The 26,152-nt window shown below is 41.0% G+C and overlaps 1 protein-coding gene across 2 annotated transcripts in view; it reads left to right on the top strand.

Moving 5' to 3' along the window:
* DPYD (dihydropyrimidine dehydrogenase) overlaps positions 1-26,152 on the top strand; it is a 588,030-nt gene that overhangs the window by 234,792 nt on the left and 327,086 nt on the right. For both annotated transcript variants that reach the window (XM_045026686.1, XM_045026687.1), the window contains 3 exons: positions 723-919; positions 5,489-5,570; positions 15,491-15,578. In XM_045026686.1, the coding sequence (XP_044882621.1) occupies positions 723-919; positions 5,489-5,570; positions 15,491-15,578 (367 nt within the window). The remainder of the gene's footprint in view (positions 1-722; positions 920-5,488; positions 5,571-15,490; positions 15,579-26,152) is intronic.

Below are 26,152 nucleotides of genomic sequence, written 5' to 3'. Positions count from 1 at the left end.
AATTCTGCATTTCTTCTATGGCAAATGGATTTCTAGGATCACTATTTATTACTATTATAAGTTTGATATTATGAAAGGAAAAATAAGTGGTGATGCTTGAGTATGTTTGACATATTGCTAATTTCTCCACTAATGTCTCCTTTTATGGTCATGTGCTTTCGTCCTTTTAATGTGCCAATGGAGCTCTGATGGTTTATACCATCTGAGAATCTCACCCCACATTAGTAGCTTTGTAAAGACCAAAAAGAACCCCTAAAGAAACTAAAACTGAGAACACAATGCTGCTGTAAAATGAAAGGATACATGGGATGGGGAGTCATGGGAGATTATTATAAAACATTCTGCAATTGTGTTTGCCATATTGATATAGTTTTTAATAACTAAATCCTGCTCTGAGCTGTACTGGTGCACAAAGGGTGAAGGGAGCTAAGGGAGTAACTTTTCAGCCAGGCAGGATTGACTGGTAAATTGGGGATGAGAGGAGCAGTCTATATGCTGTGCAATGGAAGATTTTCCATTAGAAATCTCTTTCCCTGGACCCAAATGAATATTTGTATGCATTTATATAATGGTAGTCTATTTTAATGGACTGAAATAAAAAAAGTAATAATTATAGCAGAAAATTACATTGTGATCAGTATTTTAAAGCCATTTATAGTAAAGTTTCAATACTGGGATTGTCATTGTACAGTATTTAACTTCTTAAATGTATTTCTTTTCAGGTGTTCAAAGCTATGAATATTCCTCAGATTAGAAGCCCCTCCTTACCTCCCCCAGCAGAGATACCTGAAGCCTACCATGCAAAGATAGCTCTCTTTGGTGCTGGGCCTGCAAGTATAAGTTGTGCTTCTTTTTTGGCTCGATTAGGTTACTCAGACATCACCATATTTGAAAAACAGGAATACATTGGTGGCTTAAGGTAAAAACTGGGCAAATGGGTGTTTCCTGTGGTTGTGGGACGCATATAATGAGGGGAGATAATGACAAATTTTAAAGATTCACTTAAAAAAAACCCAACAACCAACCTTCCTGATCCATGTTAAATATTGTCCTTAGTTGCACATTTGTTTGAAAATTCCCATTCAAGTTCAGTGACTGTAAGGAACCAAATTATGTTAAAAAGTAGACTAATATATGACTTCTATGAAGGGAAACATAGTTTTCACATCTGCAGCTTTTTCATTTAGCCATGGAAATATGAAAAGAATTGGAACTGAGATCTGCCTTCTCAAAAGGGCATACACGCTTTTGCCAGTTGAGGTTGGACAATCACATCTGTATCTGTGTATGCAAATCCTTGAGCTGTACATTTATGTGAGGCTTTGCTCAGGTTCTAGAGAAGCATGCACAAAAAGTGGCTATACATTTTTTTTTTTAATTTTGGTTCTAAATGACCGAACATTAACTATTTTAATGGCTCATTTATTGCATTAATAAACAACAATGTACAGTGTTTCAAGACTTTTAACATATTGGAATGTCACATGCTAAATGGGCTGATCCCTCACGCCATTACACCAGTTGAAAGAGCAAAGAATCAGTCCCACTATGTCTACATATTTTAAAAAGACTAATGTCACATCTCTTTTCATTTCAGAGGTAATCCAGGACACAAATTATCTTTTGTTACCTCTGACAGCCATGAGTAGCCAATTCTGTGTGGTGATTCTGTGAAATACAGAATGAATGTTCTCTACCCACTTTTAGTCTGCTCTATAAAATATAAAGCTGCAGTATTCACAGGTATTAGCAGATGAATCCTTTAGAAACTCTAGTAATGAATACCTTCCCCTAAATCCAAAAGTTATATTTAAAGGATGATGAATTGCTGTTGCTCTAGCTCTACCATGTGCAATAATTAATAGATTTGTTTAACATAATTTAAAAGCCTTTTTAATGTGGTACAAATGTCTACATTTAGAATGGTTTTATGAAGTTCCCTATGCAAGTATACATGAAAATAAACACAAAGCAATCATCACATACAGTTGGAGTGAAACCTGTGTTTACAACTTCGATAAATCATTCTGTAAGGGTGAAATTCACACCTGATTTCCACAGCCATTTACAAAGCCTGAGTAAATGGGATTTTTGCAGGTAACTATACAATAGAAGGATAGAATCCATTTCTTCAGTCAGGGTGCAGGGCAGCACTGCAATCTCTCTGCACCACTAGAACATCACTTACACCATCACCACACAGAAAGTACGGTAACAGGTCCTCTGCACTGAGGGATGAATTTCTCCCACTATTACTGTAATTGTGATTATGTCTTCCAAGACTGGTGGCACCTCTAAATGTGTGTTAATATATTTTAGAATTTGAATACTGCGTAAATGTAATGTCAACACACAAATAAAATATCACACATTTAAAACAATCAAAGTGAAGTGTAAAAAAGAAGAACCAAGTCTGTCCCTGGTGCAACACCACTGAAGTTAATGGAGTTGACACCAGTAATGAATTTGATCCTCAATGTCAAATACTTAATCCCTGGAGGTTACAGAGAGTTAAGCAATGCTAGAAAAGTAGAGCTGATGACTTCCATTTAGGTTCAAAACTGTTCTGCCTAATTATCAAAAGTGTTAATTTAGCTGATTGTGTTATAGACACTTCACCACACAGACTCATTTTACTAACATCGACTGCCATAGGGGATTGCAAATTTTGTGCAAGACGTATCTACTCACTTAATGAAGTAGCATGTATTGGTTTTTAAAAACATTTTATTGAAAGTCAATTTAGTCACTTTTTTTAAAAATGCTGTTTCGTACACTATCACTTTATCCTGTTGACAATTCACACCTACTTTGTGCTCAATGCTGCAACTTTGTTATTAATTTAAAGGAACCCTTCAATTACATGAAATATATATCAATGCATATGTAATCTGAGCAATGTGAACTTTACTTTTTGCCCGTTCATTAAATTTCTACCTGAATTAAATTTAAATTTAATTCAGTCACCTTGTCACCTTCCAAAAGGCCTTACTTCAGGAGTCACCCATTCCCATGCGGTCTGTGATCTTCTTTCCTACTTTCCATTCTGGAAGTTCACAAGGTTAGTAGCAGCCCTAAATAATGGCAATGCTTTACTCTCATTCTTTGTGCAAAACACCCACTGACATTTAATGGGAGTTCCACATCTAGAATAAAGACAGAACATGGCCTTGACTACTTTTGCTCTCACTTTGACATTGGTTTAGAAGGGAAATTAATCTGAGAGCTGTCATAACTGGGGCCACAGTACCTTGCTCAAATTAGGCCTGAATAAAGACAGGGAGTTGATGGGTCACTACAAAAAGTAATTTTCCCTCTACTGATACTCACACCTTCTTGTCAACTGTTGGGAATAGGTGATGTCCTCCTTGATTGCATTGGCTTTGTTAGTACTAACCTCCCACTTGGTAAGGCAACTCCCATCTTTTCATGTGCTGTAATATATATCTACTGCTTACTGTATTTTTCACTCCATGCATCTGATGAAGTGATTTTTAGCCCACGAAATCTTATGCCCAAATAAATTTGTTACTCTCTAAGGTGCCACAAGGACTCCTCATTTTTCTAGTACCTTGCTAATATTTTTTTAACAAGTTCAGCTGCCCCTGATTCTTTTTTAAGTGACTTTGTAAATAATTCAAAATAGCTAAAAAGGCCAAATTAGTTTTGTATTTGGAATCAATTGCTTATAGATGCAATGTTGGTGCTTTTTTAGGCTTTTTTTTTTCTGAGCATGTTGTTCTTCCCATGTATATCAGGATTATACCTAGTTTGAAGAATATTTACCTTGGAGAAAGACAGCAGATTATTCCAATTTCTATAACATCAGAATGCAACAGTATTGATCTCTCTCTCTTTCTCACACGCGCTCTCACACACAAGCATGCTCCTTTTTGAAAGAATTAAGGAAAATATTCTTGGGACTAGGGACAGCTACTGAATACTGCCAGTGGTATACTGGGCCCATCTCATATTTGAGAAAATGAAAGGCCTTCAACAAATATATTTATGGGTTGAGAAATAAGATTTTGTTATTTTAATGGATTTCTTTATTGAATCTTTATTCCATTATCCTTTGTCTTGGCTCACTCTTTTCTTATTGTGACATGAAAGTTGCATTGTCATGACACATACATTATGTTTGAAATATAGAATGCTTTTAGTTACATGCTGAGCAGAAGAGCACCAAGATGGTCAGTATTTGAAACTACGTATTAAAGAAAGTAGTAAAGTCAACTTTTTTGCTATGTATTTATGGTTGACAAGCCTTAAAATAAATGAAACCTGCCAGTGTGTCAAAGTTAGATGTAAAGGTGTTGGAGTGGTCAATAATAACATGTAAAATGGAGCTACTACAAATCTCTCTGTCCCAGGGCTTTGTTACAGAAATTATAACTATATTAATTTTGGCAAGAGATTAGGTTTCCAGAAGCTTTAGGAGTGTCTTTTACCTTCTGGATGTTGTATCATTTTCTCTTTATTGAATGAGGACATTTAAAATGGCCTTCACTAGACTTAATGGGCCAGACTGTTCTGATTATAAATTGGGATAGTCCCATCGAAGTCAGCACTGATTTATACTAGCTTAGGATCTGGCCCTATATATTAATACTCCTGGAGCAGTAAATCTGTGGTATTGGGACACTGAAGAAGACTTCAACACCCTCATTGCCCCCCACCCTCAAGAAAAAAAGAACAAAGTAAGAATATACATTAATTTAAACAGTAATCTTGAGTCCGGAATAAGACCCTATTTCAAATTACTGACTTTGTATATTGTAGTAGAATGTAAGGGAAATTGTAGAATATAACAGGAGGGTGAAATGTGCCCAGCATTGACTAGAAAATAATTTAGACATCCAACTTAAAAAAAATGGAAGTTTGACTATTAATTATTGGGTAACTTCATCATCTGTGGCTGGAATCTCTCTCTGTTAGGTGGGCACATTCAGTATAGAACGTGTTTGTTAATATAGAGAAGGATTAGCCATTGATAGTTACAACCTGTTGCGACATTGATGTTTTTAACCTTTATAAAAAGCAAAAGGAGTTCTTTTTAGATATTGTTACTGTAGAAGGTGTAGGAATGTAGTTGTGATTCTCTGAGAAACTGATCAACCTCTTAGTTTCTTTATCAAACTGGTTGTAGTTCCTGGTTAACAGAGATATGCAATAAACAGCACTGGACAAAGTTAAACAGTATTTAGAATCCTTGTTAACAAGTAAAAGGGCTTATGTAAAAAAGGATAAAAAAATAAAACACTTTTTTGTTTCCTATTTTGAGGTGGATGATTTTGGTTTCTCAATACTAAATCTGTTTAATTAAATGAGTCATGTTCCTTCACAGTTCTGTTAAATACTTGAAAATCATCTTTGTACAGACACAAAATTCACAAGATTTGTACTGTATGTGTTTAAAGTTTAGTAACTGAAAAGTCCTGGCTCTTTAATAGCTGTCAATTGTTTCACAGTCTTTTGTTTTTTCTAGTACGTCTGAAATCCCTCAATTCCGGTTGCCATATGATGTAGTGAATTTTGAAGCTGAGCTTATGAAGGACCTTGGAGTGAAGGTAATGAAAACTATAATCTGCCTATGTATAGCTCAAAGAAAAAGGAGCAAGAGCTCTGTCAAAGATTAACAGCAAAATGTCATGCACATTAGTGAAGAACAATTAAAACTTATACTAGGCAGAGGCAGGAAGATGCTTCCTCTTGCTCAGGGCATTTGTCTGTCTGCTGTCTGAATGCCACTAGTTTGGAAAAGGGCAATCAATAGTTCTCATCTGGCATGCCTGCATGTGATTAATTGTCTGTAAGAAACAAATTCCTAAATTGCTTTAGGGGTTCAATGTAACTATTGGAATGATTTGATTTCTTTAATCAAGTTGTTTTCATGCATGTTTGGTACTACTTAATACATTCGTATTTGACACGTCTCTCTCCATCCCAGTTTTCTTTTAATGGCTTGTAATGCAATCTCACATTGATGTTTATTTTACTTATTACATGCATTAAATTAACAAAGTAGTGACATGATCTGTTCTAAACAATAACAGTAATTCAACTTCTTGGAAAGCAATAGTTTTCCATTGGCTGTATTTTATTAAACAAACACTTCTTGATTATTTTTAGATAATAGGAATGTTTTATTGTTCATTCAGTGCTTGCTGTAGAGATGTATTTAGTGTGTATAACTTCCGCTCATTTTAATAGAAGTTATGTGTGTGGAACATATTTCAGAATCAACCCCTAACACAGAAGACTAGATAATAACTTTTTAACTGATTAAGGTCATATAAGAATCATATGAGTAATCTTTACTCACAGTCTTTTATCTTGGTCCAGTGGATAGAGCAGCAGACTGGGAATCATGAGACCTAGGGTGAGATCCTCACCCCCCTTCAACACTCTATGCTCAGTAAAAGGCCTGGAGCAGTATAAAGGGCCTGTAAGGTTAATCTACACTATGGCTGGGAGCATGCCTCCCAGTTTGTGTAGACAGACCCATGCTAGCTCCATTTTGAGTAGCGTAGTAAGAATACCTGGGGATCAGATGGATTGTACTCAGGTGGCTAGTCCATGCTGCTATCCTTGCAGCAATGTTCATGCTGCTATTTTTAGTGTGTTAGGTCAAGGAGAGCTAGCACGTCTGTCTATCTGGATTATGAGGCATGCCTCCAGCTGCAGTGTAGACATAGCATAAAAGCCACAGATCTTGTCAAGTGAAGATTACCCTGGTTCAGGACTGTGGAAGATACCAGTAAGGCTGCCTTCTGAGCATTCCCTCACAAGCTGTGACATAGAGGGCATGCTAGAGGCAAATCTGAAGGCATCAGGCATGTGAGGGAGGGGGTCACAGAATGTAGCATTACAGAGAGTTCAGACAGTTCTGTGGCTCATAAGCAGCTGACAACAGGCTGCAAAATTTAGACCAGCCCCCAAGGCTTTCTGCTGCTCCAGAAGTTTTGGAGCGGTACAAAATTGAGAGCTTAAAGTTAACATGGCCACTCCCTTCTCCTGAGGTGTGAGTTCTGTGCTGTGCCACTTAGATGCGCAGCACAGAATTTTACCCTAGAGTCTATTCTCAAGCAGGCCATTGATTAGCTATGTGACATTGGGCAAACCACTTAACTAAGTACCTCAGCTTTGTGCCTCTGTAAAATGGGAGTATCTTACCTACCTTTGTGTAAGCCATTTTGAGATCTTTGATGAAAAGTGCTATAATGTATAAATGCTAAGTATTATTGATTGATGTTAGTAATTCTGTTGACTTCGGTAGGAATTACTCAGATAGCTAAAGGTTACAGGACTGGGCCTTAAGGGATTGTAAATCCTCACATAAAATTAGTTGTGAAGTTTAAATTGCATTATTAAGTTTTCATAATATATGTACATATTAGAATAAAAATGTATAATAATTCATAGATGGTCTTTTGTACCCATTGAATATGCAGTCTATAGTCAAAAGGATCACAACTACACACAGCTTTAGCATTTGATAATATAAATTATATCTAATCTATAAAAGGAGAAAATAAGAAAGGGCCAGTCCTTAAATAAAATATATTACATTTTCCATCCTCCATTTTTTCAGGGATGGGGAAAACACATCTTCATAAATTTCTAAAAGGGAATACAGATAAATTCAATAAGAGTGAGAGAGGCAGCATTAGAAGAAGCATTTATACAGTGGACAATCACAAGTATAGGAGTAACAATGAAAATGAACAATCATGCATGTATTTACAATTCTTCCTTTCCTTTTTAAGCTAAGTTCACCCTGGAGGGCCAAGCTGACTGTTTTAACCTGAAAGGCCACATGGAAATATTTAAATCTTAAATGAAGACAATATAATAGACAGACACTAGAGCAGGGGTCGGCAACCTTTCAGAAGTGGTGTGCCGAGTTTTCATTTATTCACTCTAATTTAAGGTTTTGTGTGCCGGTAATACATTTTAACGTTTTTAGAAGGTCTCTTTCTATAAGTCTATAATATATAACTAAACTATTGTTGTATGTAAAGTAAATAAGGTTTTTAAAATGTTTAAGAAGCTTCATTTAAAATTAAATGAAAATGCAGAGCCCCCCGGACCTGTGGCCAGGACCCGGGCAGTGTGAGTGCCACTGAAAATCAGCTCACATGCCGCAGGTTGCCTACCCCTGCACTAGAGACTCTAGCCATTAGATTCAATATAAGTTTTGTTGCACTGATGAAGGCCATGAAAAGTGGGCAAAAACATGTGAATAGGGAAATACAGTTTGACACACAACAAACTAATATTATGGATTGTCCTGAATGAAGGACTGGAAATTTGAGAGAGCTAGAATAGGAAATACTAACTACCAAAAAGGAAGTAAGGTCTAGGGCAGCTGCTCATTTGAGCCTGCTGCTCTCCTCTTAGATCTGATTTTCCTTTGCGTGTTCATGCTCTGTGCAGATCCTCTAGCTTCTGCCCTGATATGCCCATTTTGACCTGTGTTGTGTGCATTTACTTGTGAGCTCTGACACACAGATATCTTCGGCCTGGTCTACACTACGCGTTTAAACCGATTTTAGGAGTGTTAAACCGATTTAACGCCGCACCCATCCACACTAAGAGGCCCTTTATATCGATATAAAGGGCTCCTTAAATCAGTTTCTGTACTCCTCCCCGACGAGAGGAGTAGCGCTAACATCGGGATTAACATATCGGAATAGGGTTAGTGTGGCCGCAAATCGACGGTATTGGCTTCCGGGCAGTATCCCACAGTGCACCACTGTGACCGCTCTGGACAGCATTCTGAACTCTGATGCACTGGCCAGATACACAGGAAAAGCCCCGCGAACTTTTGAAATTCATTTCCTGCTTCCCCAGCGTGGAGAGCTCATCAGCACAGGTGACCACACACAGCTCATCTGCACAGATAACAATGCAGTCTCCTGAGAATCGAAAAAGAGCTCCAGCATGGACTGCACGGGAGGTACTGGATCTGATTGCTATATGGAGAGAAGATTCAGTGCTAACAGAACTGCGTTCCAAAAGACGAAATGAAAAAGTATTTGAAAGAATTTCAAAGTCTATGACGGATAAAGGCCACAGCAGGGACTCAGTGCAGTGCAGAGTGAAAGTTAAGGAGCTCAGACAAGCCTACCAGAAAACCAAAGAAGCCAACGGAAGGTCCGGTGCAGGGCCAAAAACATGCCGCTTCTACGCTGAGCTGCATGCAATTTTAGGGGGCTGCGCCACAACTACCCCACCCCTGTCCGTGGATTCCGAGGTGGGGGTTGTAATCTCTGCCATGGCTGAGGATTATGCGGACGTGGAAGATGAGGAGGAGGAAGAGGACGACGAGCTTGCAGAGAGCACACAGCACTCCGGTAGCCCCAACAGCCAGGAGCTTTTTCTGACCCAGACGGAATTACCCTCCCTGCCCTCCCAAGCCAATGACGCCATGGAAGGGAGCTCTGGTGAGTGTACCTTTACAAATATCAAGCATTGTTTTTTAAGCAAGCGTTTTTTAATGATTGATTTTCCCTGAGGACTTGGGATGCATTCGCAGACAGTATAGTTACTTAGAAAAGTTTATCATCATGTCTGGGGATTGAGTGGAAATCCTCCAGGGACATCTCGATGAAGCGCTCCTGGAGGTACTCCAGAAGCCTTTGCAGAAGGTTTCTGGGCAAGGCAGCCTTGTTCCGTCCACCATGGTAGGACACTTTACCACGCCCTGCATGTAGCAAGTAATCAGGTATCATTGCATGGCAAAGCATAGCTGCGTATGGTCCCGGTGATTGCTGGCATTCAAGAAGCATCCGTTCTTTATCTCGCTGTGTTATCCTCAGCAAAGTGATATCGTTCAGGGTAACCTGGTTGAAAATCAGGAATTTAATTAAGGGGACACAGAGATGGCCATTTTCCTACTGGGTTCGTGGACTGCAGCAGCTTAAAAAAAAATCCTTTCCTGCACGTAGCCAAGCTGGGGGACGGGAGGAGTGAAATACCGATGATCTTTTTCGCGTTTGGTCAGCGGGGATCTTCCCAGCTAACAGCCACGCAGTGGGGGCGAGGGGGGAAGGGTGGTGATTAGCAGTGAGCTTGCATGGTATCAGCCATGCGTTGGGGGGAGGGGTAAATCACTGCAGGAGCCGAAAGACAGTGGCTTACCATGGCCACATGCAAGGTGAATTCTGATGCCCGGACCTGTGTCTGTGACATCTGTAACACCAGAGCTGCAGGCACTCAGTATTAAGATGAAAAATGCGACCTTGTAGTGAAATCACATGTGCTATGTAAGGTGAATAGTGCTGTTCACTGAGAGAGTATAACCATTGTTCTGTAAAATGTATCTTTTTAAATACTTCTCTCCCTCATGCAGCTGCAAATTTTTCAAGCCTCCCTACTCCATCCCAAAGTCTAGCTCAGATAAGGCGGAGGAAAAAGAAGACGCGAGATGAAATGTTCTCGGATATTATGGAAGTTACCCGCAAGGAAAGAGCTCATCTGAATGAGTGGAAGGAGGTGGTATCAAATTACAGGAAAGATGCCAGTAAACGTGAGGACAGGAGGGACACCCGAGATGAGAGGTGGCGGCAGGATGATCAGTGGTGGCAGGATGCAACTCTGGGGCTGCTGCGTGATCAAACTGACATGCTCCGGCGTCTGGTGGAGCTTCAGGAATGGCAGCAGGATCACAGAGTGCCGCTGCAGCCCCTGTATAACCACCCTCACCATGTTCCACATCCTCCTCACCCAGACGTGTAAGAACGCGTGGGGAGAGGCTCCGTGCACCCGCCCACTCCACCCCCGTGGACAGCCCAACCAGAAGGCTGTCATTACTGTGAAATTTTTTTAGTGGGCTTCTCCATCCCTCCTATCCTCCTCTCAAACCACACCCTCAGTTCTCTCTCTCTTTTTATAATGAATTAATAAAGAACACATGATTTTTAAACTATAGTGACTTTATTTGCATAAGTAAGCTGTACTCGAAGGGGGAGGGTGAGTTGCTTACAGGGAATGAGTCAATCAAGGGGGGTGGGTGTTCATCAACAAACACAGCAGTCACACCGTACCCTGGCCAGTGATGAAGCTCGTTTTCAAAGCTTCTCTGATGCGCACCGCTTCCTGGTGTGCTCTTCTAATCTCCCTGGTGTCTGGCTGCGCGTAATCAGCGGCCAGGTGATTTGCCTCAGCCTCCCACCCCGCCATAAAGGTCTCCCCCTTACTCTCACAGAGATTGTGGAGAACACAGCAAGCAGCAATAACAAAGGGGACATTGGTTTGGCTGAGATCTGAGCAAGTCAGTAAAGGCGCGCTGGCACACATTAAACGGCCAAATGCACATTCTACCACCATTCTGCACTTGCTCAGCCTGTAGTTGAACAGCTCCTGACCACTGTCCAGGCTGCCTGTGTATGGCTTCATGAGCCATGGCATCAAGGGGTAGGCTGGGTCCCCCAGGATAACGACAGGCATTTCAACATCCCCAACTGTTATTTTCTGGTCTGGGAAGTAAGTCCCTTGCTGCAGCCGTTTAAACAGAGTAGTGCTTCTGAAGACGTGAGCGTCATGAACCCTCCCTGGCCATCCCACGTGGATGTTGGTGAAACGTCCCTTGTGATCCACCAGTGCTTGCAGCACCATTGAACAGTACCCCTTCCGGTTTACGTACTGGGTGCCCTGGTGCTCCGGTGCCAAGATAGGGATATGGGTTCTATCTATTGCCCCCCCATAGTTAGGGAATCCCATTGCAGCAAAGCCATCCACTATGGCCTGCACGTTTCCCAGAGTCACAACCTTTCGTAGCAGCAGCTTAGTGATTGCTTTGGCTACTTGCATCACAGCAGCCCCCACAGTAGATTTTCCAACTCCAAATTGATTCCCGACTGACCGGTAGCTGTCTGGCGTTGCAAGCTTCCAGAGGGCTATTGCCACTCGCTTCTCCACTGTGAGGGCTGCTCTCATCTTGGTATTATGGTGTTTCAGGACAGGGGAAAGCAAGTCACAAAGTTCCATGAAAGTGCCCTTACGCATGCGAAAGTTTCGCAGCCACTGCGAATCATCCCACACCTGCAACACAATGCAGTCCCACCAGTCTGTGCTTGTTTCCCGGGCCCAAAATCGGCGTTCAATGGATAGAATCAGCCCCATTAACATCAGGATCTCCAAAGCGCAGGGGCCCGCGGTTTGAGAGAATTCTGTGTCCACGTCCTCATCACTGTCATCACCACACTGCCGTATCCGACTCCTCCTCGCCTGGGTTTGAAGGTCCTGGTTCACCATATACTGCACGAGAGTGCGCGAGGTGTTTAAAACATCCACGATTGCAGTATTGAGTTGAGCAGGGTCCATGCTTGCTGTTTTATGGCGTCTGCACAGTTCACAAAGCAAAAAAGGCACGAAACGGTTGTCTGCTGCTTTCGGGAGGGAGGGGTGAGGCTGTACCCAGAACCACCCGCGACAATGATTTTTGCCCCATCAGGCACTGGGATCTCAACCCAGAATTCCAAGGGGCGGGGGAGACTGCGGGAACTATGGGATAGCTGCGGAATAGCTACCCACAGTGCAACGCTCCAGAAATCGACGCTAGCCTCAGACCGTGGACGCACACCACCGAATTAATCTGCTTAGTGTGGCCGCGTGCACTCGATTTTATACAATCTGTTTTACTAAACCGGTTTATGTAAATTCGGAATAATCCCGTAGTGTAGACGTACCCTTCCACAGCATACATGGAGATGCAGTCCCCCTCAGAGGTTCTGTACTGAAGTGCTCACTAGCACAGCACAATGAAGGCTGCACGAGCCCTGTTATGCCATTTGCAATGGAGACCTAAACACTCTAGCATTTTTTAAAAAACAAAAGGGCCAGATTTTGCCCTTATTTCTCCTGGTATAAATCCAAACTAATTCTGCTGATTTCAATGGATTTATACCAGTATAGCTGACAAATCAATCCCTCAGTCCACTGTCTTCTCCAGAAACAAGCCTAGGATTCTTAGGATTCTCTTGAGCTCATTTGTTCTCTTTGCTTCAAAACCCGTTTGTTTTGTTTTAAGATAAGTTTTAGATCATGCTCCTCAGGCTGCATGGTCCATTGTACGGAGCATAGGAACAGGAATAAGGAGGCTTGGTTGCTAATCATGGTTTTGCTAAGGACTTGGTGTGTGACCTTGAACAAATGACTTCCCCATTTTGAGCCTCAGTTTCCTCAGCTGGAAAATGGGGAACATGATTCTTATCCTTTGTAAAATTCTTTGAGATCTAACAATGAGCAGTGTTTTATAAGTGCTTGTTGTTTTTATTTATTACTTTTTTTGAAATTACTACCAGTGAAATAAATTCATCTGCATTTATTCCTATTTTTTACATATTTTGATTCATTTCAGCCAATGAAATGAGTGGCTCTGAGCACCATTGATCATTTAGAAGAAATACGATTAAATAAATGAAATTACAAACCCGAATTATTAATTCCATTCTTAACTGGTTAAAAGATAGGAAACAAAGGGTAGGAATGGAGAGAAGTAAATAGTGGTATCCTCCAGAGGTCTATACTGGGACAAGTCCTATTCAAAATTTGTAGATAATACAAAACTTCTCAAGATAGTTAAGTCCAAAGCAGACTGTGAAGCGCTACAAAGGGATCTCACAAAACTGGGTGACTGGGGAACAAAATGGCAGATGAAGTTCAGTGTTGATAAATGCAAAGTAATGCACATTGGAAAACATAATCCCAACTATACATATAAAATGATGGGGTCTAAAGAGAGATCTTGGAGTCATTGTGGTTAGTTCTCTGAAAACATCCACTCAGTGTGCAGCGGCAGTCAAAAAAGCGAACAGAATATTGGGAATCATTAAGAAAGGGATAGATAATAAGACAGAAAATATAATATTGCCTCTATATAAATCCAGGATATGCCTACATCTTGAATAGTGCATGCAGATATGGTCGCCCCATCTCAAAAAAGATATACTGGACTTGGATAAGGTTCAGAAAAGGGCAACAAAAATGACTAGGGGTATGGAACAGCTTCCGTATGAGAAGATATTAATAAGACTGGGACTTTCCAGCTTGGAAAAGAGATGACTAAAGGGGAATATGATAGAGGTCTATAAAATCATGACTGGTGTGGAGAAAGTAAATAAGGAAGTGTTATTTATTCCTTCTTATAGCAGAAGAACTAGGAGTCACCAAATGAAATTAACAGGCAGCAGGTTTAAAACAAAAGGAAGTATTTTTTCACACAACACACAGTCAACCTGTGGAACTCTTTGCCAGAGGATGTTGTGAAGGCCAAGACTATAACAGGGTTCAAAAAAAGAGCTAGATAAATTCATGGAGAATAGGTCCATCAATGGCTATTAGCCAGGATGAGCAGGAATGGTGACCCTAGTCTCTGTTTGCCAGAAGCTGGGAATAGGCGACAGGGGATGGATCACTTGATGATTGCCTGTTCTGTTCATTCCTTCTGAAGCACTTGGCATTAGCCACTGTCAGAAGACAGGATACTGGGATGGATGGACCTTTGGCCTGACCCAATATGGCTGTTCTTATGTTAAATAATTTTGAAAATCTGTATTAGGTTCCCTTGAATTGTTATCTTTTTCCTTGAGAGTAAGTACCGGGCCCCTTAATCTTTCCACAGAATAAAGATTCGTCAAACCTAATGTTGTTTTAAGCCCCGTTCCCATGATTGAATCTGCATCGGTGGGCCCTTATGCCCACAGACAGCACCATTGATTTGAGTGGGGCTCCTTGGTGTAAAAGGTCCAGTTACAGAATCTTAAATTAGTTTAATTTTTGCTGCATCCTCAGTGAGGCTATATTACCCTTCCCTTGGTACAGTGACTAGTATTGCACGTAGGATCACCTTATTTGTTTGATGTTCTGACATGCTGTTAATCCTATCTAGTATCTTGTTTGCTTCTTTTTTCTTTACTTCTATGCAATAGACTGGTGGCATCAATGTTTTTTTTCACAGTAACCCCAAAGACTTTTTCCTGATTAATGTGCTGGATGATTGTTCCATTTACCACACATTCCCTAGACTGGTGCCTTGCTCCCAGATTAGGTTTCTTAAATCCTGAGTTTCATGTGGGGATATTTCATTACCAAACCAGTATCAAAATACAACAATTTAAAACTGCTGGTTTTGCTGTGCTGTTGTGTTCCATGCACAGGTTTTTTATTTCTTTTCTTTTTTCTGTTTCTTTGCTTGTTGCTGGCTGCGGTTATGCCAGGAACAAAATAGACCCTCAGCTGTCCCCCACTATCAGGGGAATACAAAGGTGTCTTTAAGCCATTTTATGCTCCCTACCTGATTTTGGTCAGACCTGAGGATCTGGCCCTGTAAGTCTAGCTCCAAAAAAAATATTTTATTTATTTGATTAATTGATCATTATGAAACTTTTTGAGATGCCAGTAAGAGGAACATGACAGAAATTAAACCAATTTTAAATTATCAAATTCAAATTACTTAATACATCTTTATAATATTTTATTTTAGATAGTTTGTAGTAAAGGCCTTGGAATAGAAGGAATGACAATCAACACCTTGAAGGAAGATGGCTACAAAGCAGTCTTCATTGGAATAGGTAGGAATGTCTTATTCTCCTTTGTTTCATTTTATTTTGTTTTGTTGAAAATTAGAATGGTTTTCTGCCAATAAATGGGCTGTATTTCGGTATCTTAGTAAGACAAGTTTAAACATCTTCAGTGTAAACCAAATGATGTGGTAAGAAAAAAATTTCTCTCATCTGTTTGACTGGTTTTAATCTGGCGCTCCCTGGCAGTTGCTGCAAGCTGCTCCTGCCTGATGGTAATTCAGTGGTTAATGTGAAATAATTTGGACAGTTCTTAGTGGACAGGTGAGCATATAATAAAAAACTCCATAACAATTGGCACTAAATGGCACTGTGTCTGGAAATCTCAACAGAGACCAAAGATTAAATAGTGTTATGCACAGACCTAACGTATTGCACCTTGGGCTCCCTGTAGATCAGGGTTGAAAGACATAGGTATGATAGAATCAAGAAGCTTGCACTGCTGCAGCTCGTACTATATCTGTAGCTAACAGACACCGATTTCCAACACTTTTCATGAACTTTGAAAGTATTGAAATTCTTTTCCAATTACTTATCTGAAAACTCTATGCAACTTACTGTATATATGTGTGTAATAAATTATAAAACCAGGAACAAAACAGCTTACAGGTTTTCTGAGTTTGATGTCATGTATCCTTTTGAAAAATAGATATACTTCATGAGAGCTTACTAAGAGAATTCAGATACTTCCCACGAGATGGCTTTCACACCACAAAATTAAATAACCAGAAGCAATGCTTTCCACCGTCACTTCCATTTTCCTTACAGAGGGAGAAGGAACTTTGCATTTACCTTTATTCTTTTACTCTGAAAGTTGGAAAGAGAGTCAGCATACCGTTGCAGTGGGTTTTTTTTTGTTAGTTTAATTTTTTTGGGTGGGGAGGGTTTATTTGTTTTAACTTAAATTTGTTCAGACATAAACTTAAACAATTCATATGATAGTTCAGCAAGCCCTTCAGAAACATAGTTTGATTGGCTTTACTTATTGTTTAGTGAAAAGTTTCAAAAGTGGATGTAATGAAAGTTACTAGCAATAATTGCCATTCTGGCCTGAGGGATATGCAAGCACAATTTTCAATTTTTGTGAACAGCTTACTATACCCACATAATTAACTAGTGACTATGTAAGCCAGTGACACTGTGCTTTATTGCTTTTTCTTTCACCTATAAGAAGAATCGACCATCCTTCAGAGGTAGATTCCAGAGTTAAATTGAATTATGGTGGGGATTGGCTTTAACAAAATAAGTTGGCTTTGAATTCTACTTAAACTAAAATAATAATTTAATCTCCACTCCCATTATAAAAATACCCATCTGATATTTAAACCATTACTGCTAGCTTAATTAGATTAGGTTATGTGTTAAAAGTATTTTGAAGTACAGCAGTACCCATCCCTAACATATGATAGCCATGTTGAATATATACTGTCTACAGTTGGCATGAGGCTTAATGCTCTTTATTGATCTAGACATTGCCTAAGTGAACATAATAGGAAATAAGTTGTCCAACTGTTCCTTCCTATTATTGATTAGAGCGATGTAATTCTTAGTACAGCGACAACTGTTGTTTACCATCTGGGTATTCAGTATAATAAGCTTTGCAGGTTCATTCTCTCATGTGATTATACTACCAACCATTGTGATTTATATAATCCTAAATCCTTTCATTGTTAGAGACATTCACGCGTAGGAATTTCCATGTGGTCATATTTCTGTATAATTGTACACAGGGCAATATGCCAGGTTATCTTCTTTCCTGTTTTCATCAACCTGACTATCCCTCTTCTAACTCTTTTGCTTTATAAAATCCTGGAAGTTAGGAGGGAAATGCATAAATGAGCATTTGTTTTCTTAGCATCTAATGGCTAGAACAAACAGCCATCCTTACAGCGTCAGCATTGTTAGCTATTACAACATAGATTTATTCAAACATTTGAAAACTTCTTTGTTATTACTGATTGTCAATTTACCACTGTGTATTTTACCTTTAGAATGGCTGGATCTTATATATAGAGAGACTGTTTGTTTCCTTGCTTACACTTGATAAGGTTAACCTGGCACACAACATGTTTTAAATAAAGGCATTTAATTTTATGTAAATATAGACATTATTGTGTCTCACAAATAAATATATGGAACCAAATAGTGGTTTTACTTCTGTGAGAAGTGCTGGGTAAGTGAGCAGATGCAGAGTTCTAGTAAACAAGCAGAGGTTCTGTGCACCACTTGCTTTGGCCACATGTAAACAGAATGCATTAGGAAACAGAAGGGGAACAGAGCGTATAACACTCCATAGGTGGACTGGTGAAAGGTACTGTGAACTCACAACAACCCTTGCTGCCAGAGGCTGGCAGACGGGCAAGAAGCCAACTTGTTATGCTCCCTTGTGGAGTGCTGCCTGGAGCTCTAGCCAGCACTTTCTTTTTGTGGACAGTGATCACTAGTGTCCTCATTCCGCCTAGATCCTGAGCACGGATGGAGGAAGATGGAGGGGCAAGTGCAAACTGAGCCCACAGCGTTTGTATAGCACAACAGAATATTTATTGTATGCTCTACTAAAGATCTTTATATATGTTGATTCTGAGCACTGGTTTCTCTGTTTGTGTTCTTAGTCTACAAAACTTTTATTGGGGGGGGGGGACACAGATTGGACAATCCAGGAAGTTTTTGGAAAGTGTAGGGGACAATTTCCTGGTGCAAGTGCTGGAGGAACCAACTAGGGGTAGAGCTCTTTTTGACCTGCTGCTCACAAACAGGGAAGAATTAGTAAGGGAAGCAAAAGTGGATGGGAACCTGGGAGGCAGTGACCATGAGATGGTCAGGTTCAGGATCCTGACACAAGGAAGAAAGGAGAGCAGCAGAATGCGGACCCTGGACTTCAGAAAAGCAGACTTTGACTCCCTCAGGGAACTGATGGGCAGGATCCCCTGGGATAATAACATGAGGGAGAAATGAGTCCAGGAGAACTAGCTGTATTTTAAAGAATCCTTATTGAGGGCTTAGGAACAAACTATCCCGATGTGTAGAAAGAATAGTGAATATGGCAGGCGACCAGCTTGGCTTAACAGTGAAATCCTTGCTGATCTTAAACACAAAAAAGAAGCTTACAAGAAGTGGAAGATTGGACAAATGACCAGGGAGTCATGCAGAAGTGAAATCAGGAAGGCCAAATCACACTTGGAGTTGCAGCTAGCAAGAGATGTTAAGAGTAACAAGAAAGGTTTCTTCAGGTATGTTAGCAACAAGAAGAAAGTCAAGGAAAGTGTGGGCCCCTTACTGAATGAGGGAGGCAACCTAGTGACAGAGGATGTGGAAAAGGCTAATGTACTCAATGCTTTTTGCCTCTGTCTTAATGAACAAGGTCAGCTCCCAGACTACTGCACTGGGCAGCACAGCATGGGGAGGAGGTGACCAGCTCTCTGTGGACAAAGAAGTGGTTCGGGACTATTTAGAAAAGCTGGACGAGCACAAGTCCATGGGGCCGGATGCTCTGCATCTGAGGGTGCTAAAGGAGTTGGCGGATGTAATTGCAGAGCCATTGGCCATTATCTTTGAAAACTCATGGCGATCGGGCGAGGTCCCGGATGACTGGAAAAAATCTAATGTAGTGCCCATCTTTAAAAAAGAGAAGAAGGAGGATCCGGGGAACTACAGGCCAGTCAGCCTCACCTCAGTCCCTGGAAAAATCATGGAGCAGGTCCTCAAGGAATCAATTCTGAATCACTTAGAGGAGAGGAAAGTGATCAGGAACAGTCAGCATTGATTCACCAAGGGCAAATCATGCCTGACTAACCTAATTGCCTTCTATGACAAGATAACTGGCTCTGTGGATGAGGGGAAAGCAGTAGATGTGTTATTCCTTGACTTTAGCAAAGCTTTTGATACGGTCTCCCACCATATTCTTGCCAGCAAGTTAAAGAAGTATGGGCTGGATGAATGAGCTATAAGGTGGATAGAAAGCTGGCTAGATGGTCGGGCTCAATGGGTAGTGATCAATGGCTCCATGTCTAGTTGGCAGCTGCTATCAAGCGGAGTGCCCCAAGGGTCAGTCCTGGGGCCGGTTTTGTTCAATATCTTCATTAATGATCTCGAGGATGGCGTGGACTGCACCCTCAGCAAGTTTGCAGATGACACTAAACTGGAAGGAGGGGTAGATACCCTGGAGGGTAGGGATAGGATACAGAGGGACCTAGATAAATTAGAGAATTGGGCCAAAAAAAAACCTGATGAGGTTCAACAAGGACAAGTGCAGAGTCCTGCACTTAGGATGGAAGAATCCCATTCACTGTTACAGACTAGGGACCGAATGGCTAGGCAGCGGTTCTGCAGAAAAGGACCTAGGGGTTACAGTGGATGAGAACCTGGAGATGACTTGACAGTGTGCCCTTGTTGCCAAGAAGACTAACATCATTTTGGGCTGTATAAGTAGGGGCATTGCCAGCAGATCGAGGGATGTGATCATTCCCCGCTCTTCGACATTGGTGAGGCCTCATCTGGAGTTCTGTGTCCAGTTTTGGGCCCCACACTACAAGAAGCATGTGGAAAAAATGGAAACAGTCCAGTGGAGGGCAACAAAAATGATTAGGGGGCTGGAGCACATGATTTATGAGGAGAGGCTGAGGGAACTGGGATTGTTTAGTCTGCAGAAGAGAGGAATGAGGGGGGTGGATTTGATAGCTGCTTTCAACTACCTGAAAGGGGGTTCCAAAGAGGATGGATCTAGACTGTTCTCAGTGGTAGTAGATGACAGAACAAGGAGTAATGGTCTCAAGTTGCACTGGGGGAGGTTTAGTTTGGATATTAGGAACAACTTTTTTACTAGGTGAAGCACTGGAATGGGTTACCTAGGGAGGTGGTGGAATCTCCTTCCTTAGAGGTTTTCAAGGTCAGGTTTGACAAAGCCCTGTCTGGGATAATTTAGTTGGGAATTGGTCCTGCTCTGAGCAGGGGGTTGGACTAGATGACCTCCTGAGGTCCCTTCCAACCCTGATATTCTATGATTCTATTAACTTGGATGTTGGAAGCAAAATTTTAAAAAAAACGTTGCTTGCATCAAATATAGTTTTGTAAGACTGTAGTAATTCAATTCAAAAGATCAATTACTTAGTAGAATAAGACCAGGCTATTCTCAATTTTCTCTACCAGTGGAAGTGGAAGTAAAAGGGCATGGATGATTGAAAGAAGATGGGTGTCTAGGTAGGAAGAGGAGTACATGAGACTAAGTTTTTCGCAGAGTAGTGGGACCTTTGACGGGATGCCTCTTGGAAGTGAGGAAGTACTTGGAGATATGGGAGTGAACAAGTGTCCAGAAGTTTTATGGGGTGAGTGAGCATCCACGTGGAGACAAATGTCTTGGAAGCAGATGGAGGCTGAAATTGCCTGGAGAACCCTGAACATCACATGGCTGGAATTTTGCATCAGGAAGAGGAATGTGTCATGGAATAGGGGGTGAAATGGGTCTAAGTGAGGAGGAGAGAGCTCATGTGGAAAGTAGGCATCATAGGAGGCATATTTAAGGTTGTCTCCCTAATATTAGCACGCATATGGAAGAAAAACATGTGGTGAGGATTCTGTATGGGGGCAGAGATCACACCTCTCCATTTATTTCTTTAATAACTTTAGAATTGGGTCTTGTGCTAACTCCATGCAAAGGGGATCCCAACCAAAAGCTCTGGGAACCCTTTGCATATATTTAAAAGCAAAAGAACATTGAAGCCCCAAAGTAGAATTCTACCAGAGCAGCAAGCACTTCTTCTTTATCTGAATCCTGTCACCCATCATCTGATCATTAACTATGTGGCCAGTACACATTAAAACCTGCACCATGTTTTTCAACCAAACAAATCTTGTCCTCATCTGTGTCAGCCCTTCACCAATCGCCGCTCAGACAGGTTTTGCAGTGTGCCCTGGCAACAAATTTGAGCTATTTCAGATCTTGGGAAAGGAACCCTTACAGAGAATGTTTCATCAGCAGCTCCCTTTCTTTTTATAATGAAACAAATCAAGCTTGAAGTCCTCTGTGGATCACAGCTGTGACATACTGCCATAAGAAGAGGTAGTCTCTCAAGTAGGCAGATCCTATAGCATTTAGATGTTTATAGGGCAAAACAAACACCTTAAACTCTACCTAGAAACAAATTGACAGCCAATATATGTCATGGAGCACTGATAATATATGCTGTCTCCAAGAGTTATCACTTAATGTACGAGCTGCTGCATTCTGCACCTGCTTAATTTTCCAGATAAGATGTAGCCCACATAGAGTGCAGTGTAATAATTCATAGGGAGCGTGAGGCGACAAATACATGCATTACCATAGCATGGTCTGTATCCAAGAGAAAGCAAATAAGCAAAAAGCATGCCTGGACATTGCAGCAATGTGATCGTCCAACAGCAGATGGGGATCCAACACAACCTCCAGTCTGCATACCCAAGTAACACATGGCAAGCATGCACTATCAATCAAAGGGGATGATATTAGCCTTCCTGTGTATTCCAGTTGCTTCCTTCAACCTAGCATTATCACATCATGTGGACTGAGTTAACACCATATTCCTGTTGTTTCTGTAGGATTCAGTGAGCTGCTTGCTTCGTCCCTGCCCCTTATGTGGTCCTGTAAGCCCACTTTCAGTTTTCTTTCCACAGAGATCTCTGCTTAGCAGAGTCTTGTGGCACACATCATCTCATGTGTTTTACTGAAAGTTATAATTCAGAAGGGCAAAGTGATAGTGAATTACAGCATTTTACCCTTGGACAGCTGAATTCACATCACGCCTCAAGTCAATAATAAAAGTTAATTTGGGGGTCACATCAGAGTTCCCATTTGTGTAGAACAAAAAAATGATCATAGAAATTAGTACAATTGGCAGTTACTACACAGGACTGGAATGCTGCAGCAGGGGGAGCAGAGGAGGAGCAATTTAAATCAATATGGCAGGTTTCCATTGTGCTTACTCACCCTCAATGGTTGTTGCTTTTCACTTCCATTTAGCTAAATGCTCAATTTCTAAAGCTTTTGGCATTGTAGTTTAATAAGTTTTTTTTTTTTAAAATGGCAATTAAGCATAGAAACACATGGCTGGCAGTGAACGCTTAAAAATGTCATTTTGAGACTCAAACTGTCTGCTAGCCATGGGTTTTAACTTGTCACGTTTCCTCTACTGTTTTTAAAACCTAACCAAGATGAATTAAATCTTTCAGTTAAACTTTTATGGCTAAGTTTGCAAGTGGGTCTCTGAATTTATGGACCGAAAACTCTTATTTTACCCATAAGAATGTGATAGTAAGACTCAGTTACCTGCATAGTGCAGGCTCTGCTTATGCAGAGAGATGCACAAGTGGAATTTGTGTGACCAAGTTTACAAATCAATTTGAAAACTTGGCCTTTACAAGAAAAATTTCAAATCAGTAGTTGCCATGTGTAAGTATTGTGGAGACCCATGGTCAGCAGAGAATTGGCATTTGTGTGAGAGAGATTGTGGGGTGATGAACTATACAGAGTATGTAGCCCTTGAAGGCTGCAGTATAGGGCAGCAAGAGATAGGTGTGACCCATGGACCTCTCAGCACTAACTGGCAGAGGTCACGGGGTGCATAAGGTTTACAGGGATCCTTTGGAGCTGGTATTTACATTCTAGTTCACCAAAGTGTGTCACGTACGATTTCTACTGAAAGCCTGTGTCACACTGGTCATCATAAACTTTGTGAAAGACACTTATGTCCCAGGTTGACTATTGTATATTGTGGATCTTTTATAATGAAAGTCTATTTACATACTGAGTCAAGTGCTAATGAAGAGATTGTGGGGACTTCAGAAAAAGAAATCAACAGGAAAAAGTGAATGGGTGAAGGGGACTCTATTTACAAGTTAGGAACAAAGGACTGATCTCACATATCTAGGGATGCAGAGATACATCCTGACATCCTTCATCTAGAGAGACAAACTGCCAACAGCTTGATTTTATGAAAAGAGGGTCTCAGCCATCCTCATTGCAAAATGCTGTGAAAAGGACTTCGGATAAGCAGTAGATTATTAAATAAGAGAGCATCTTGGTACTTAAATTTAAGCTCTAGAATGTGTGTTATGATTTTATTTTATATGTAACCATTTGTTTCCATTAACCCTACTTGCTTCTTATTGACTTACTATTCTTTGCTAAATAAACTTATTCTTGTTTTTACTATAAACATATCTAAGTGCTGTGAGTTTAAGCGGAGCAGTGTTCCTGAGGTAAAATTGATAAGCTGTTATGTACTATTCCTTTCTGAGTAGTGAACCTGTGGATTCCGTGACTATTCAGAGGATCAGGGGCTGGACATTCCAGGGGAATGGTTGGAGGACTCGGAGGTTGGAGTGTGCCTATAGCTAACCTGCATGAGGGACAGCAGGGTCTTTGTGGGCAGAGAGGGAAGTGCTTGTGTTGCCTATGGCTGAGGTTCTCAGGGAGCTGACCCCTGACAAGCACAGACAAGGCTTCCTGCTAAAGGCAGATGGTAGCAAGGTGCTTCGCAACCCTGGGTACTCTTGGGAGGTATCACAGTAGGTCCTAAGGAGACAGGACAGCTTGAGTACTCAGTGTTACTGTATCTTTTGGTTGATTTGTAGGACTGAATACTTTTTTTAATTATGTTTTCTCTTGAAGGTCAGCTAAATTATTTGCAAGCCAGGATTCTTTCAAGCAGGGCTTTGGAGCTGTGCTCCAGCTCCACTCCAGCTCTGGGCAAAAACCTGCAGCTCCACTGCTCCAGGGTTGCTCTGCACTCCAGCTCCGGGCTCCACTCCAAAACCCTGCTTTCAAGACCTCAGAAAGCATTAAACAGTCACTTCTGAAGAGAGAATACAACACAGTTACTTTGTATACAAATATTTATTTGAATAAAAATGAAAAAGGGCATAAATATTTTAACAGCAGGTAAAATGCTGTTAAATAACATTTAAAACATGCAAACAGTAAAGATACAAGCATATCCTTCCTATGCAGACTTTTACAGAGACTAGTCTTATTTCAGAGACGGACTGTAACATGTGCACTACAGTTTAGGGTTTCTAAATAACATTTACACTCCCCTCTTTTAGTTCGCAAGAATAGATCTACTTTTTACAGCTGATCATCAGAGGTGACTCTTTAGGCTAAAATTTTGAAAAGTGCCAAATTCCCATTTTCAAAAGTGACTTGGATGCTTAAGTCCCATGGATTTGGAATAAGACTGCAAGTGTCTACACTGGATCTGGAGGTGTAATTTCCAGTTCAGGTGAACACACCCACACTAGCTTTGACCAAGCTAGTGGGCTAAAAATAGTAGTGTAGCCACAACTGCACCAGCACCGGGACAGGCTAGCTGCCCTGAGTATAATGCTGTCTGAAACCCTAGGTATGTATGTGGAATGGCTAGCCCATCCCACTTCCCATGCAGCTGTGGCTACTACAGGTACATCTGCTTGAGCTGGAAATCACACTGCCAGCGCCAGGGTAGACATATCTTAAAGCTATTTCTACACTATGCACCACTGGTGGCAGCATGTAGTGTACGTGTAGCTACATGCTGCAGTGAAAAGCAGACTGCACTCACACTGCAGCATGTAGCTACATGCCAGCGAAAGGCTCTGGAAGAGGGGAGGCAGCAGGGAAAGGCCCCAGCAGCTCCCCACTACCAGAGTCTTTCACTGCTGGGAGGAAAGGCTCTGGCAGAGGGGAAGCCTCAGGGAAGAGCTCCAGTGGGGAGCTGCCAGAGCCTTTAACTGTGATAGGGAAAGGCTCCACAGTGGAGAGGCAGTGGGACACTATACTGCAAAAAATGGCAGTATAGACGGGGAGGTGCAGCTTGGACGAGTAGGAAGCGTGTACCGTATGCACTCGCATACATATCCATATCTTTATTCTACTTGCTTAAACCATGCCTCTGCCTATCTTCTCTTTATACTCATGCTAGGGGGGCTAGGCGAGAGTATGTACTCTACACGCTGATGAAAGGAGCATTCATTGTAGACGTACCCTTAGAATCCTAAATCCCTACGTAACTTTTGATAATGGCATTTAAGCTTGTTAGGTGCGTTTGAAAATTTTACCCTTATTCTATATCATTATCTAAAAGGTAACATGCTTCTTCAACTGACAAAGCAGAATTAGAATGAACATTCATGTGTCTTTCAGTCCATATTAAAACATGTTGGCTCTATCAGCAAACAGCAAAAATCTTTTTGGTGAATCCTTTTAGCTAATAGCATTTATTTGTCAGCTAATGGGTGCCTTGATTTCCTTAGAATATCTAGTCTGATAGGAAAACGTTTCTATAAAAATGTTGCATGTTTGAAACATCAGCATATAAAAAAGCCACCGCATGAATTTCAGTAGGGCATTCATTCCTATATAGAGCCTATTTATGCAATCCTTACTAACATGAGTGAACTTTTGCTCAGATCGGGGGTAGGCAACCTATGGCACATGTGCCGAAGGTGGCATGCGAGCTGATTTTCAGTGGCACTCACGCTGCCCGGATCCTGGCCACAGGTCTGGGAGGCTCTGCATTTTAATTTAATTTTAAATTAAGTTTCTTAAACATTTTAAA

The sequence above is a fragment of the Mauremys mutica genome, chromosome 8 (assembly GCF_020497125.1).
Source record: "Mauremys mutica isolate MM-2020 ecotype Southern chromosome 8, ASM2049712v1, whole genome shotgun sequence".
In the NCBI taxonomy this organism is placed as follows: Eukaryota; Metazoa; Chordata; order Testudines; family Geoemydidae; genus Mauremys; species Mauremys mutica.
This window is presented reverse-complemented; position numbering and strand designations above follow the sequence as displayed.